At 40.9% G+C, this 15812-nt stretch overlaps 3 protein-coding genes across 8 annotated transcripts in view; 2 read left to right on the forward strand and 1 right to left on the reverse strand.

The window, feature by feature from the left end:
• The window catches only part of SHLD2 (shieldin complex subunit 2), a 28843-nt gene extending 25292 nt beyond the window's left edge, over window positions 1-3551 (forward strand). The window contains exons 6-8 of the mRNA XM_085583276.1: window positions 606-840; window positions 2429-2544; window positions 3101-3551. Of these exons, the coding sequence (XP_085439402.1) occupies window positions 606-840; window positions 2429-2544; window positions 3101-3273 (524 nt within the window). The 3' untranslated portion in view covers window positions 3274-3551. The remainder of the gene's footprint in view (window positions 1-605; window positions 841-2428; window positions 2545-3100) is intronic.
• Window positions 3552-5713: 2162 nt separating this feature from the next.
• LOC110473557 (synaptotagmin-15) lies at window positions 5714-14784 on the reverse strand. Its single transcript, XM_021536179.3, has 8 exons — window positions 14625-14784; window positions 11456-11654; window positions 10685-10827; window positions 9882-10177; window positions 8935-9105; window positions 8308-8428; window positions 7087-7266; window positions 5714-6016 (listed from the first exon to the last, which is right to left on the reverse strand). Exons 1-8 carry the CDS (start codon window positions 14629-14631, stop codon window positions 5880-5882), a joined length of 1254 nt encoding a protein of 417 aa, XP_021391854.1. The 5' UTR covers window positions 14632-14784; the 3' UTR covers window positions 5714-5879.
• The window catches only part of GPRIN2 (G protein regulated inducer of neurite outgrowth 2), a 32842-nt gene continuing 28678 nt past the window's right edge, over window positions 11649-15812 (forward strand). For 4 of the 6 annotated variants that reach the window (XM_085583293.1, XM_085583294.1, XM_085583295.1 and 1 more), the window contains exon 1: window positions 11649-14214. The gene's annotated coding sequence lies outside the window, so the exon portion shown is untranslated. The remainder of the gene's footprint in view (window positions 14215-15812) is intronic. The other 2 variants (XM_085583297.1, XM_085583298.1) reach the window with 1 other exon arrangement.

The following is a 15812-nucleotide window of genomic DNA, read 5'->3' on the forward strand; positions in this document are numbered from 1 at the left end:
TCCACACCAGCCAGTCCAGTAATGATGTGACTAATTACTAAAGGTTTAGCAGTGTTTCTCAAAACCTGGAACTCTCTAAAAGAAGGGTAAAATAGCTACTGCTATTGAAAACTTCTGACAAAAGGACAAAGAAGACATTTTACACAGTCATACTCTCCCAGATAAACCCAGAAGATTGCTATGGGTGGTGTTAAATTCTAGGAAGTGGTTAAGGTTGTTCTTGCAGCATTTAGCTCTAGTTTTATGCTATAAATAGTGAAAAGCTAAGTTGTTAAAGCTATGCTTTTCAGTGTCTTTGAAACAGTGGCAAGACAATAACTTGGAAATTCTTCGCACAGTTTTGATCTCTTATTCGGGCACCCTCTATAGTGGCATCTACTGATATAGTACCTGAAAATGTGGTACTTTTATACATTTTAAAATAATATTTAGCCACCAGGATTTTTCACTGAATAAAGTATCTCTAAATATTTGAGCATATGTTAACAAAGGGGAAAAAATCTAGGAAGTTCTTGATAGTAATTTTGGTTTTTAATCAGCTGTAGCCACTGAATTTGCTTTGAGCTCTAAATAAAGCTTAATTCATGTTTGAATTGTTTTTGTAGGAGTGATTCAAGTGAAAGCCCACGTCTTGGAATTGAAGTTTACCATTTCCACTGGTCAGTACAAGCAACTCATCTTCTCTGCTGACACTTCACTGGAATGTGTTTTGGCTTCTCTGCCTATGATTACATATTCAGGTTGTGCCAAATGTGGTTTGGAGCTACAGGCAGATGAGAACATGATCTACAAGCAATGTATTAGATGTCTGCCATACAGTAAAGTAAAAACATTCTACAGGTAAACAGAATAGAGCTAAAGTTGTGTGTATTATTACGGAGATAAACTTTCTCCATTTTCATTTCCCCCATATCTAAAATTCTTTTGTTTAAGATGTGGTTAGCAATCCCTGTCTCTAATGAATTTTCAAGTTGTTGTTCTTGAATTGCTATATTATATTGTCATTATTTATACATGCTATTCTTAGTTTAAGTGTAACTTTTTAATTTCTTTGAATACTATATCATGCAGGAGTGATGTTTACCCAGTACTGTGTCAGATAAAGCTAAGATGGAGTAGAAGCTTGAGGACCAAAGGAAAACTTGAGAATCATGTTCCAGCCTAAATCTGAAATCACGTGAATGCAGAACCATGTTTTTAAACTAATTAGTCAGTTTCAGCTGTGCAGAAATTATATTGACAAATGTTTTCGATGAACATTCTCAGAGAGCAGAGATAGTGAGTTATCACCAGATGGCACTGTGAGACACATATTCACACTTAGAGGAAATAAACTAAGTGGATCCAGTTGATGTAGGTACATCTTTATTAACTAATTGTTCAATTCTCACATTAATCTTGGGCTTTTGAAATATCACTGTGACTAGAAAGACATGTAGCTAGAGAATGTTTGAGCCAACTATGGACGTGATAGAGTTCTAGAATATGTAAATTTTCTATCTAAATTTTTTCTTAAATTCTTTCTAAACTGTTTCATAATGAGCTTAATGAATCATTGACTTAAATACTATTACTTAATGAACTATGACTTAAATATCCTATTTATCTAACCAGGTAGTGACTTAGTATTTTTCCTCTAAGCAAAATAGTCTTGCATCTTTATGTGCTATTTGTTTTCCTGTGAGGGAGGATTAAGTGCAAAGAGGTTTATTCCTTAACTGAAAAGGTTCTGCCAGTCTTCATAAGACTATAAAATCTCAGTAGGCATGAAGGACCTCAATTTGCTCCTGCACAAAAGATGGTAGAAAAATGATAAGGAATTCCAGTGTTTGTATTCTCAGCATGGGAACACATCCAGATGTAGAATTTATATTTCCCTTTTTTCAGAGAAAAGCCTGACATTTTTGCACTGAAATTTTCTTCGGATTTATTTAGTAAGAATGCATCACTTTGGGAGTATTTCCAAATAGGGATTTTTATTTGTTCAGTGGTTTGTGAAAACATTTGGTATTTGTTACAGTACAAGAGATGTGCCTTGGTATTACGTGGCTATAAAGTGATGTATTAAGACAGACAACATAGGGTGATGTTGATACAGATGGTACAATTCCAAGTGATACACCTAAGTTTATGTCCCCACTTTACATTTCCACCACCTCCTCTGTGGGCAATCCTGACCATCCTAACAATGAAAATTTTCCTTCTAATGTCTGAGTGTCCTGTCTCAGTTTAAGGCTATTTCCTTATTTACTGCTCAAACTGGTTCTAGTGCTAGATTTGACACATCATACATAGAGATTTTATCATTTTTCTATTTCTTGGTATTATGTTGCAGAGTAAGATTAAATTGTAGTGCTTTCTAAAATTTTGCTTCAATAGAAAACAAACCATAGTAATTGACTTCATGAAACTTTGTTTTCTGATTTAGACCTGCTTTGATGACAGTAGAAGATGAAGGATATGAAATTTATGTTCATGTGGTATCTGAGTTGGTGGAAAAAATCTTCCTCAATATTCCTGCAGACTGGCTGAAGAGATTAGTAGGTACTGATTTATGAATTACTTGTGATAGAAATATGCAACAAAGTTCACAATGGAAGCAAAATTTTTAATCATTGACAGTGTAAAAAAAACAACATCAAAGAATATTTCAGCGGCTGTCTGACAAACTCAGAATTTCAGAGGACAGGTTGCAATAACAGGAAGTAAGATGATGTGAATACCTATTATATAACTAAGTAGTTGTAGTTATCTACCTAAATATTCAATAACTAAATAGGTTCCTTATGTGTGAAATAGAATGTCTTAGGAGCTTTTACAAGGAGCTAGCATGCTTTCATTATGTGAAACACTGAGATGTGTTTCAGACAAGCTTCACTTGATCCATCCTGTTTGACTTGAGGTGTTTTATATGATTCACAGGGGTTAACAGTTTAATGAGAAACAGTTTTTAAAAAGTAATTAAAAATAAAAGCTAATTTTCTATTCAGATGTTGAACTTCACTTCCAGTAATTGAATGGAGCTTCATGTTGGTAGAACTTGAATGTTAGGTGCTATTGTGAAAATCAAGTGTAAATTGAATTGGTTTGTGTTTTGCAGTGCCCTGTTCAGATATAACCTATGGCACAATAGTAGCAGATCTGTGTCATTCACTGCTGGCAGATACAGAAGCATTCTATTTGTTGGAAATCAGAAGCCACTTTGTGCTAGATGAGAACAGCTATCCTTTGCAAAAGGACTTCCATCTGCTGAATTTTCATCCTGATCTTTGACCTCTGCACTAACTGAGTAACAAAGACCATAAGGACACACAGATGGGAAGCAGAAGAAAGATGACTTAGCTGAAGGAAGCAAATCTCTTTAAAAAATTATAATAAAGGATTTGGGTTTTAACTTATGAAAAAAGCAAAACCATCAAAAGGACTGGTATGGAATATCTGCTAATAGTAAATACTGCTGGAGTAATACTGATGAATTTTCATAAAATATATTTTTATACATGTATTTTTATGTTAATAATTATGTTAATAAATTCCAAAAATTTCTTCCATATCTGTTTTCCTTTTTCTCCTCAGAAAAGTTCACAACTGTTGTGAGAGACTGAATTTTCCTGAGACCTGGCATATTAGAGGAAGACAAAGAATTCAATAATATTTTAGTTACACAATTTTTTTTGTCTTATCCCATATGCTATCTGTAGCTTGCTGATTTTGTTTTGCTGTTGTGGTTACTTTCCTTTTTTTGACAGCAGAATTTTTTCCATTGACCCTTGGCAGTTTTGCTGCTGCTCTTTTCTCTTGTGAAACAGAATTGTCTTGTAATCATTCTGCCTCCTTCAGCTCAAGGTAAGTCTCAAGCACAAGATCAGATGGATGTTACATAAAAGGCAGTAGGTAAAAAAATTGCTTGACAGTTAAAAAAACCATATCAGAACTTCTAATTTGATGATGTGTCTTGCTTTGAAATAACTCTTGTTCAGGTAGAGTCAAAAAGGCCCTTTCTCATTTGCTTCACTTGGATGACCATGAGTACAAGTACATTGGTAAGTGCATTAGAATTTGTTTCTTCACAATTTAGCTGAAATTACTGAGCACACAAGCTGGAAGTATTGTTACCTTAATGGATAAGAAGAAAAGAGGACCATACTGTACATCAGGTCAGACAGGTGACTTGCCACCTTAGGGGTATTTGTTAACAGACACTGTGCATTGCATGCATCTTCTGCACAAGCTCCTCAACCAACTGTCTGAAATACTACTAACTGCTTACTTTTAAGACCTTTAATGGTATGATTGAAATAATTAAATACAAAATTTATTCAGTAAAATACTTTATTCTAGAAATATGTAAACTGCATGATAACTGAGTAGTTTTTCTCCCCAGAACAAACACAGTAACTTTGCTTATCAGATTGGTTTGCAGTAGTTTTGTGGGGCTGATATTTGAATACAGCTCTTTGGGGTTGAGTTGCTGGTATTACTCCTTTAGCAAAGATACAACGAGGGTTGAGCACTTTGTCAAATTCAGTTTAATGTAATGAGTTTAGGCTCATTTTGTATCCAGTGGTGTAATTAGCAAGACAGACTGAAGGTACTATGTAACATACCAGATGGTGGATCAGGGAGCTCTGTTATCTTAGAATTCCTCTGTGGTATCTTCTCATTCATAACATTTCCTTTAGGCAATAACAATATTATCAAAATGGAAAGTGGTTTCATCTCCCCAGAGAAGCCTAATATTTTTAAGGTTTTGCATTAATTAATATTGTATCCTGTTTGAAGGGAAGCTGGTTTGATTTCAGTTGTAGCGGTTATGGAACATGATTGTGCAAAATGTTTTGCTGCAGTAGTCTGTGTGTCTGGTTTATGACTGTACAGTTAGAAGGGTACAGAGCTCAGGTCCCCAGTGAACAATCAAAAAGAGAAGAATGTCCTATTTTATTTTGATTAGGAATAATTGCTCCGAATTACTTTAGAAAGAAGTCATTTACTTAATGAAGAAGACTCTGCTACTAAAACAGACACATGCCCAGGGGGCTTAAACTAATTGGATCTTCAGTGTAAGAATGGTCATACTAGGTCAAACCAAGGCTCTTGTAATCAATGCTCTGTCTCCAGCAGAGATGTGTTTAAAGAGAAATACAAAAGGACAGGACAGGTCCTCATCTTACTGTCTCAAAGTACTCCAGTACTGGAATAGCCTCCAGTCACTTGTGACTCTGTGATTTCTTTACTTGTCCCAAAGTGCTGTAGTTGGGGTCAGCTGAAAACATTGAACTGAGTTGCTGCAGGAAATACACTGTGAACAGCTGCTTCCAGGTGTGTGACCAATAAGCAGTGCCTTCACCCTGCCTGTTCAAAAGAGGTCTAAAATAGCAGCATTATATTTAAAACAAGTTGTGCATGTATTAGTCAGTGTCTTTGGGGCTTGTCTTTTGGCATGCTCACTGGGCTTCTCTCCCCTTTGGTGAAGCCACTGTGGCGATGTGGAGCAGTGGGCAGATAGGCCTGGTGTCATCACTGGCAATTCTTGGGTTGTTTTGGGCTCTATCTACATGATGTGTGATCATTTGTGCCCAGAACTCATGACCAAGAAGTGGAATTTACTAGTCAAAATAATTAATACTGAGAGATTACATTTGGCTGTTTTATTTGCTCAGCTGCTTGTTAATTTAACATATATTTTGAAGAGAGGAAAGAGGGACTCCCAGCCTATCAGGGACCAAATCTTTTATTTGTGTTTGGTCAAGGAAATAATTAATTTTATTCTTTTCTTCTTTGGGTACCAAATCTTAGCAAAGATTTTTGTACCCTTTAGATGAGAAAGATAGATAGTAAGAGCTTTTCCATGTTAAGGTTGGTTTTTTTCTCAGTGCTGCTCATGTGCTGTGGCAGAGAGCATGCCATCGTTTAACCAGCTCCTTGGGCTTGCTGATCATCTCATTCCAGTGTTCCAGTTCTCTGCCACGTGTGTACATGAAAGGCCCAACTACTACTCGTCCCAGCAGAAGTGTTTCTGGGAAAAAAAGAAAGCAGTTAGTGATGAGCACCTGTGATGCTTCTCTGAAAACCTTGCCTAATTAGAATATCAACATGTGTTTCTCTAAGTAATGCCTTTTCTGAAAGACATTTTTAAACCAAAATATTCCTCGAGGAAATAACTCTGGACTTCAGGTTCTGTAGCTTCTACCTGCTGAGGCTCAGCATTAAAAAAGGTATGGCAGTAAGTGGGTGTTTGGTCAATGCAGGCCTGTCCTTTTGCCTGCAGTTAAACTAAAACATCTTCAAGGCTTAAATATCTGATCTATATCTGCCCTGCCCCTTTACCTCAGGTTTACTGGGGAAGTGTGCCCTAATTTTGGGCATCAGCAGCCTCAGCAGGATTCACATGATGCTCTGGCTTAGCGAAAAACAAATGCAGTTACTGAGACAGCTGGGAGCTGTGATAGGTGTGTTGCCACTGCCAAGGACCAGATTGTTTATTCATGCCTGGATTTTTCAACTATGAATGGGGAAAATTATTGAGATCATATTTGCACTGCAGAAAAGATGTTTTTCTTGTGAGCAGTGGAAATACTGAATTCTGATTTGCTTTTGTAAGCAGAACTCCTTAATGGATTCTCTGACAGTAAGAGGTGGCCTCAAGCCTCAGGTGTTCTGCCAGGGAATGGGGATGTTTGCTAATCTCTCACTGCTGAGAGAATTGAAATTCCTATTAATCTTTCAGATTTGCTTAGAAAGAGTGAACGGCCACACAGTTTTGCAGGCTTTGTGTTACACACAAGTGTTCACATAAGCTTGTTTTAATGGGATACTGGAACAAAACAAAGACACAGCACCTTGTACTAGCATTGACTAGTCTACAGTGATTTTATTAATGTCTTCCATGAAATTGAGCCTCTGAAAGAGAGAAATGTGTTTAACTACAAACAAGTTGTTCTACTTTTAAAGAGACAGCCTTTGAAATACCTTAAACCTTACAAGTTTTATGATTATTGCTGAAAAGGAGTTACTTCCTCTCAGGTTTAAACGTCTCAAATATGTAAGAGATCTGACACCTTGACTGTAATAATTTATATGACTTACTTTCTCCTTTGTTAGTCTGGAGCACAGATAGACTCAGGCTTGCTGTATCCAGCTCTGTCTGATCTGTCTTGAAACTGAAGGTTTCATTGTACACAGGATTGGGAGTTCCTAGAAGAGCTGCTGTCTTTTTACTTTTGATGAATTTATTATGGTTCATTAGTGAGACTTTGACATACACACCTTGGAGAAAAAGAAATTCAAGTCTAAAAGACATCTTCAAGAAGCAGTTGGGAGATGGCTTAAGGATTTTTTTCCTTTTGGGAGTTAGTATCAAGTATAACATCAGATTGTGAAAGATTCATGGAACACGCATGACAGCATGACATAAAACAGAGTACTGAAGATGCAGCTTTGCAGTGCACTTTACAATTTAAGTGCTGTTAAAATAAGCAGCCATATTTTTACCCTGCATTCTTGATCTTATGTTTCTGTGCCTTCCCTTCATCTGATGGAGACTTTTTGAAGGCTTAATTTGTTCAGTCAAAAAAAACTCCATAGTGATGTTTGTATATAGAGGACTATACCGCTTCTCTTTTTAAATGGTAGGTGTATTTTGCATTTATATTGTTTAGCTTCAAAGCTCTGCAAGAAATTATTACAGACTGAACTACAAGTTTGGTTCTTCATCTGTTTTTGCTTTTGAGTGTTATATTTTAAACAGCACTTTGAGGTAATCTCTGAGACCAGGGATACATGAGTATTATGTACCAGAAAAAGCCCTCTGCACTAAGGGAGAAAATTGTGACTCCATGCCATGGTCCTTTGAACAGCAGCCAGGCTGTCCTAAACTGGGATTTTTTTTCTCCCAATTCAGTTCCTCCCAGGACAGCTGTTTCAGCATAAGCAGTTGTCCTGCAGCTGTTAGCTATGAGAATTTGACTGGAGGTAACTGTTCATGTCAATGTCCCCTGAAATATTGCCTGCTGTGGACTGGAGAGCAGCAAAAGGATGTTGCTCACGGTACAAAAACAGGAGAAAAATGTTACCACCAATTGCCACAGGACAAGCCTTTTATTATGAAACGAACCCCAAACATGGCAAAACTAAGCTATCAAAATCTAATTGCCTCAGGGCAAAATATAGCTTGTTTCCACTTAAATCACCAGGATGTTTATTTGTTCCTGTCAGAGTCCCACAGCACAAGCCTGGGTGTACAGATGAGGAAGGAGCAAATTAAAACAGGAAGTGTGGAGCTGATAGCAGGGAGGAAATCCCACTTACCGGCAGCAGGGCTCTCCTCCTGGAGCTTTAATCCCCTCGCCCTCAGAACCACCACCGTGAGACGGCCCAGGTAGTCATTGTAGCTCAGGGAGAACTGGATATCACCATGCTCTGAAGGAGGCTTTGGAAGCAGAACACCACCTGTCAAATATGTCTGAACAGCTCTCATCACCTGGTCAATGGGGAGACCAATCCTTTTTTCATGCTAATGGTTTCTGTCACACTAAGGCATGTGAGTGAATTGTATTGGCTTTATTTATGCTGTTGTAACATTTGAGGGAGCCAATTAATCAGCCTTCCTAACTCTCAGAATTACTCTTTTCCAGGGGCTATTTCCTTGCCTCTTCTGCTCTTTTCTGCTCTAATTGAAAAGAGAAGCAAGTAACAAAAGTTTTTATGTAACGACCTCGTAATTCACATTTTCACTTTTTCTAAGCATCTGGGTACTGCCTTTACAGCAGCTATGGATCTGCAGGTTTGTAAGATGGGAATTTCAATTCCAAATGTTTATGAAGTGCTTTTGCATTTTAGGTACTTGGTAGAACGTAGTTCTACTTCAGCTATATCCTTCCAATACTTGTGAGATGACCAAAGTTCCACAGTGCCAAGCAGCCTGGTATCACATACCTCCAAGTTTTCTTTCTCCAGATCTCTCCATATGACTAGTTTGTTGTCCTCAGTTAATGCTTCATTTTTTAGTGGGAATATAACTTGGCCTAGGAGATGATGCTTATTCTGTTTATCAACATGATAAACCAAAAACTTTAGTGTCCTTTGGAGCAACATTTTACTAGAAACCTGTACAGGAAAATGAAGAATATTAATAATTATAAAACATCTGATACTTTTCTACTCTAGCATGTCTTCAAATGAAATATTTTTCAAACGGTGGTAAGTGTACCTGGAGATTTCCTTTAATTGTTTGAAGTCTACTTTTAAAATTTGCATCAAGTTTTAGCTATGCAGAAGTCTAGATCCAAGCTAAAATAAGAGTTCATTTGAAAGCTATGAAGTTAATTGGTGGTTTTATAGCTCATATGGATCTAGTGCTATGTGCTGCATTTACTTTCAGATTCAGGTGTTTAGAATCTGTAAACATTTTTTTGGTTGTCTGAAACACAAACTTTTGTTTTAAAGCTTTTGTCTTGTGATGTGTGCTGAAAGCCTGTTAGCATGAAATGGAAAGCTGAACAGCACTGTACAAATAGCAGCCCAGACATACCTCCCAGGTTCTGCTGTCTAGCCTAAAAAACACTACAAGCTGTGAAAGCATTTTGTCAGTATTGGCTCCTTTTGGACTTCTAGAACTGCTAGGCTGGACTGATCAGCTGTAGTTCAAACTGGAGTTTTCGTTATTCCCAGGGCAAGTTCTGTAATCCTTAAGTTTGGTACTGACCAGAAGTAAGATCAGTTCTGTAGCCCAGCATCTCCAGAAGCCCCAGTAAAAAAAAATCCTGTGTCTGATGGAAACAACTTCTATCTTGGTAGAAGCATTTTGAACATCCAAACATGTACTGTAGTTTGACAAGTTAATAGTTGCAAACAAAAATCTGCCTCTTCAAAAGAAAAAGTACCTGGAAAACAAAGTTTTCATCGAACTGTGGGTTGAGAGTTTTACGTTTTGTTTTGGACTGCAGGTAGCTTCTTTCATCAGGCAGCAGGTAGATTTTCACAAATGGACTGCAGGAATCAGCAGGAGGCTGCAGCTTTCTGACTTTGATCAAGGAGACAAGGAGCCTTTCTGACTCTTGCTCGTATTCTATGGAGAACCAGAGGCGGCCAATGCTGCCATCAGGAAAATCGGTTTCACTTTTGTCTTCAGGGAGCTTGTACAGATCTGGGTTAACAGTTCCTACAACATAAGCTCCAGCTACAAGGAAAGGCAAAACAAGCACCCTCAGATTAGCCTCAAGAACCCATGCAAGCATTTTTATAACCACTGCTGTATTTGGGTAAATCAGATTAGCCTCTTTATTAACAATCAATTTTTTGTAAAAATTTCATATTTTATTTTCCCTCAAATTTGGGGAATTTGCTGCACCACTTTTCTTTCCCTTATTCCTGGGATTGTATCTGGTTAGCTCTAGCTCTTTGTTATTGCAGTGTGCAGCTGGTGACTGCTCTTTCTGGGGACAACAGACACTTTCTGGCCTTTACAAAATATGGGAGGAGAGATTGCTTTGTCTGCCAAATGTGTAGGGTACCACTGCACTGGGACCAAAATGACTACATTCTTGCCCAATTGTCATATATAAAATATATAAATACATAGAGCACTTAGGACTTGTGCTGTGTAATGCTATCTCTGGTGTGCCCCCAAGATATATGCTTCATAATAAAGCCACCCTACCCTGAAAAAATTTTTGCAATGCCATACCCAAAGAATGAAATGATGACCGTGGCCCAGACTGGGGGGTCATGAAAGGGTCCCTGTCTTCCTGAACCTGTTCTTCATTCGTCAGGTGAATCAAGTCTCGCCTGTGCAGTGTTGGTGGAATGACAAATGGAACACTTCTGGATCTGCTCAAGACAACAGCATCTATTGACTCTTCTGGTTTAAATGTGGAAACCAAACTTGATAAGAGTAGTAAGTTTACTGTTCTTATGTCACAAGGTAAAAATTCTACAGACATGTAAAAATAAAATCAAAAAGCAAATAAAATCAATTGCTTAATGCATAAAAGGGCACATGAGATCTTAATTCTTCTGACAGATTCTTCTCTTTCCCCCTTTCCTTCCCTTTACAATTTATCTTTCAAAGCAAAGAAAGAAATAACTGCAGCTGCTTGTTTTAGAGCCAAAACCCCTGCAATGATTAAGTCTCTAAAAGAGTCTCCTTCCTGAACTGAGGTCATATTGTTTTTGTTATTAGACTAGAAATCACTCTGGAACATGGGCTGGGTTTGTCGAACTGGTATAGCTATCCATTTACCAATTACACTTGAATATATTCTCTCTTTTAAATAAATCAGGAGTAATCATCACTTTTATAGTTAGATTATCTTTTTCCTAAAGAAACAAAACATGTAATTTAGGGATCTTCTTTATTTCTGTACATGCATATATTTGGATCACCTGCTCATTTGACATTTGACAAGTTGAAATAAATTGCATGGCATATGCTTTAAAAAAAGATGAAAATACATACCTTGTGCTTTCTTGTTGAATTTCAGAATTTGCCTGATCTTGGAAAATGGCATTTGCATTTGTTGTTTTGACAGGATTGATGAGCTTTTCATAAGAAAAGAGGCAGCAAAATTTTTTCCAGAGCAGATACGCAGTTATTCCAAGGAGAACAAATAAAAGGGTCCCTCCTATTATACCTCCAGCCACAGCAACTGCTTGCTCTGTTCAAACATAAAAGCACATAAAACATCATAGGAAGATCAAAGTTAAGTATATTTTGGGTGTAGAAAGGAATATTAAAGCTAACAAAAACCATTCCAAAATTCTTTTTAAATGAAACATTCAGCTCACATGTGCATTTCTGTTTGGTAGCATGGTGCAGCACCTGAAGACACATGACAATGGCAGCGACAGAAGACAGTGTTCAGAAGCACTGGCAGTTTCTGCAATGTGAGAGACTACAGACATGAAAAAACCCCAGATGCCAAAGAATTGCTCAGGCTCTTGTTTTAGCATTAGCATTTACCTTAGCATGACAGAAGTGCTAGAGCTTGCATAATGGAAGAAAAAGAGAACCCAGGAGCACCTAATATGAAAGGTACCATTATTTTGGATTGGTTTGTTCTTCCAACTATTAATCTATGTTGAACTGAATCTAAACCCTGGCACAAGGAACAAAGTAAAGCTTTGGGTTGTTTTATTTCTAAGGATGCATGTGTTTCCTGATCTGTGAAGTCAAAGTTAAATATCCATTAAACGCAGTTTCCTGAACTGTGAGTACTTAACATACAACAAAATCTTGTATAATTACTGTGAACAAACCAAAGTACAAATAAAACTTAATAAGTGTATTTAATATGAATTTGAGAAATTCTGTTGTGAGAATTTCTCATTAGACCAAGGGCAGACAATTGATAATGGGCTCAGTTCATTTGTTTCACATTTTTGCTGAGAATGCTGGAGTGATAGGCTGCAAAGATTATTTTGCTCTGCACGTAAACTCCAGAATTATCTTCCACTCTGTAGACATGGGAGGCAGCTGAGGAGCAGCTGAGTACTGGGTGCTGACAGTTCTCAAGGTCTCCCCTGAAACTGAAGTAGTGAAGTGACCTGGCATTTTTTCACAACTGGTACTGAATTTTTTTTTCCTTTTCTCTGCTTTTAGGTAGAGATTACTGTGATTATGCTTAATTCCTTTTTATCTGTTTATGCTTGGTAGGTACCTTACACTTAGCTGTCTCTATACAATGGTACAAGTAAAATAAAGACAATACAAGCACAAAATAATCAGTCAACACTAATGATAGTTTTGACTATCAAATAATAATAGTTTTGAATAATTCAAAACTATTTCATTTAATTTAGTTTATTCATTGGAGCTATAAAGAGTCCAGGAGGTGAGTGGCATGTACATATATTGCTGATCTTTTTCTGTGTTTCCCTGTTGTAGTAAGTGACACAAATGTCCTTCAGCTGCAGAACACTTAAGTAATTACCTTGTGCTATGAAATAACCTGGCCATAGCGCCTCAAAGGCCTTAATCTGATCCTGACTCATTTTACTGCATTTGGTGGAGTCACCAGAGCCAAGTTGGTTTTGCAGCTCCCCTCCAGGTGTGTTGCCTTAGGCCTCTGCAGGAATTGGCTTCTGCTTCCCTGAATCACACAATCACTCCTATGTCCCAGCACCACCACGGAGCAGCCAAGGCAGTACCACAGCAACAGCACTTTGCTGCCCTTGCAGCTGGGAGGTGAAATGAGTGGGTTCCAGCATTCAGCCAGGCTTGGTACAATCCTTATTCTGAGCCACAGGAAACAGGCACCTACTTGGTGTGGGTTAATATTAATACAAGAATCAAGTTCTGATGGTTCCATGTGAGTAAATTGGTTTTCCTTGATAAGAATGCACAGTATGAGGAAATGCATATGAGCATGAGAATTTTTTGTGTTTGTTCCTTTTAGTTTTGCAGGGCAGGGCATGCTCAAGTATATCTTCAGTCAGACTCGGATATTATTGCATCTCAGAAGGCCTGATGTAGAAAAGATGTTTCAGTTTAATGACCATGAGCATAATAGGAATTAATGGTTTCCTTAATGTATGTGCTATAAACAGCACAAATATCTATATGGCTGGTAGTTTTACTGTCTGACACAAGTGTCTGAAAGGTTAACATCTCATGCAAGCTGTACAGGTCTTTGTTTAACTTGTCCTCTTTATTCACAAGTCTTTGATGCTTCAGCAGCAGTCCTGTGTTCCCGTATAACCAGTTTGTCACTATTTACCATTAAAGACAGAATGACGAGGTGTGCATTGATTTTGGAGTAAGAGAACAAGTTTCCAGTCTCTTAGTTAATGAGTTTCTACTGAATTTTTCACTGCAGAATGATAACTGTGCGTGACTCAATTTCTGGGGTTTTTTTAAACTTTATACAGCTGTAGATAAAAGGTAAAATTTTACTTATTTCAGCAGTTACCTGTAATTTAACGAGAGTAAGGGGAATTTGTCTCACTTTTAGACCATCTTATCTGGTTAGATCAGCAACAGAACCGGTGGCTTAGGGCACAATGTAGCACTGGTCACAAAAACAAACCACTGAGATAAGTTGCATCCATTGTGTACAGGGAGAAAATATGTATCTTTTAAAATAACTCCCTGTCATCATAAGAAATTGATATATTTTATCCTGCTGCGGTACAGGATCATGGCAGAGGAGATGAAGAGACCTGTCGGACCACTTCATCTCCCTCCACCCCAGCCAGGGAACTGCCTCCTGCTAATAGGTACGAGGTTTATCCTAGCATAGAGCAGGTGTTGACAGGCATCATCTGTCCCTTTTTGCTTACTGTGTGATTATATGCTTTTAATAAGCTTTACTTAAACTTTGCAGTAAGCCTTTTGGTTTATGAGCAAGTTTACAAGCAGCCCGTTCTCCAGCACGAGTTTTAATCCCCATATAAAGACACAATCTAAGCCCATGTACAGTATAAATTAAATAACTGAGGGGGAGTGGGGGCAAGATTTCGCGTTAGCTGTGGCAGCGCTGCCAGCGCCGCCGTTCCAGGCTGCTGTTCCCTGCCGGGCAGGTGCGCGGGGCAGGTTTGGGCCGATGCTGGAGCGGGGCTGCGGCGGAGCCGGCACCGCCGCCTCGCCTCCCTGCCCGCCTCCCTCCCCGCGCGCCCCCGGCACTCACCGGGCATGGGTGGGCGTGGGTGCCGCCGCTCTGCGGGCCCGGTGTGCGAGCGCCGCCGCCGCCCCGGTGTGCGAGCGCCGCCGCCCCGGTGTGCGAGCGCCGCCCCGGTGTGCGAGCGCCGCCGCCCCGGTGTGCGAGCGCCGCCGCCCCGGGGTGCGAGCGCCGCCGCCCCGGTGTGCGAGCGCCGCCCCGGGGTGCGAGCGCCGCCGCCGCCCCGGTGTGCGAGCGCCGCCCCGGGGTGCGAGCGCCGCCGCCGCCCCGGGGTGCGAGCGTCGCCCCGGGGTGCGAGCGCCGCCCCGGGGTGCGAGCGCCGCCGCCCCGGGGTGCGAGCGCCGCCCCGGTGTGCGAGCGTCGCCCCGGGGTGCGAGCGCCGCCCCGGGGTGCGAGCGCCGCCGCCCCGGGGTGCGAGCGCCGCCCCGGGGTGCGAGCGCCGCCGCCCCGGTGTGCGAGCGCCGCCCCGGTGTGCGAGCGCCGCCGCCGCCCCGGGGTGCGAGCGCTGCCGCCCCGGGGTGCGAGCGCCGCCGCCGCCCCGGGGTGCGAGCGCCGCCGCCGCCCCGGTGTGCGAGCGCCGCCCCGGTGTGCGAGCGCCGCCCCGGGGTGCGAGCGCCGCCCCGGGGTGCGAGCGCCGCCGCCCCGGGGTGCGAGCGCCGCCCCGGGGTGCGAGCGCCGCCGCCGCCCCGGTGTGCGAGCGCCGCCCCGGGGTGCGAGCGCCGCCGCCGCCCCGGGGTGCGAGCGCCGCCGCCCCGGTGTGCCCTCCCCGGCCCGCCCCCGCGGCGCGCACTCGGCAGGGCTGCGAGCAGCAGCTCGGACAGAGGCACCTCTCGTGCAAGAAAAGCCAAGGGACCCGCTGGAAAAAGGTCCCGCGCGGTCCCAGGCTCCCCGAGCCCGGCCGAGCTTCCGCGGAGGAGGGCTGGAGTCGGGCAGGGATGATGCTGACCATTGTGCTGCATAAATCCTGTCAGCCCTCTAAAGGCACCTGTGCGACATTGCCTGTGTGAGAGAACTCCAAAAGCTACAGTTATGCTCAGAAAAAAAATATTGATATTAAAATCTTAATTCTGAATATCCGTGTGGGAAAAAACACAAATGTTTATATCTTAAAATATGTAAGCACAAAGGAACACATATCTCGGCCAATTGCAATTTCAGCCCTTTCTATTTGTATTAATGAATGTAATGGTCATTAAT

This window comes from Lonchura striata, chromosome 6 (genome assembly GCF_050655825.1).
Source record: "Lonchura striata isolate lonStrDom1 chromosome 6, ASM5065582v1, whole genome shotgun sequence".
In the NCBI taxonomy this organism is placed as follows: domain Eukaryota; kingdom Metazoa; phylum Chordata; class Aves; order Passeriformes; family Estrildidae; genus Lonchura; species Lonchura striata.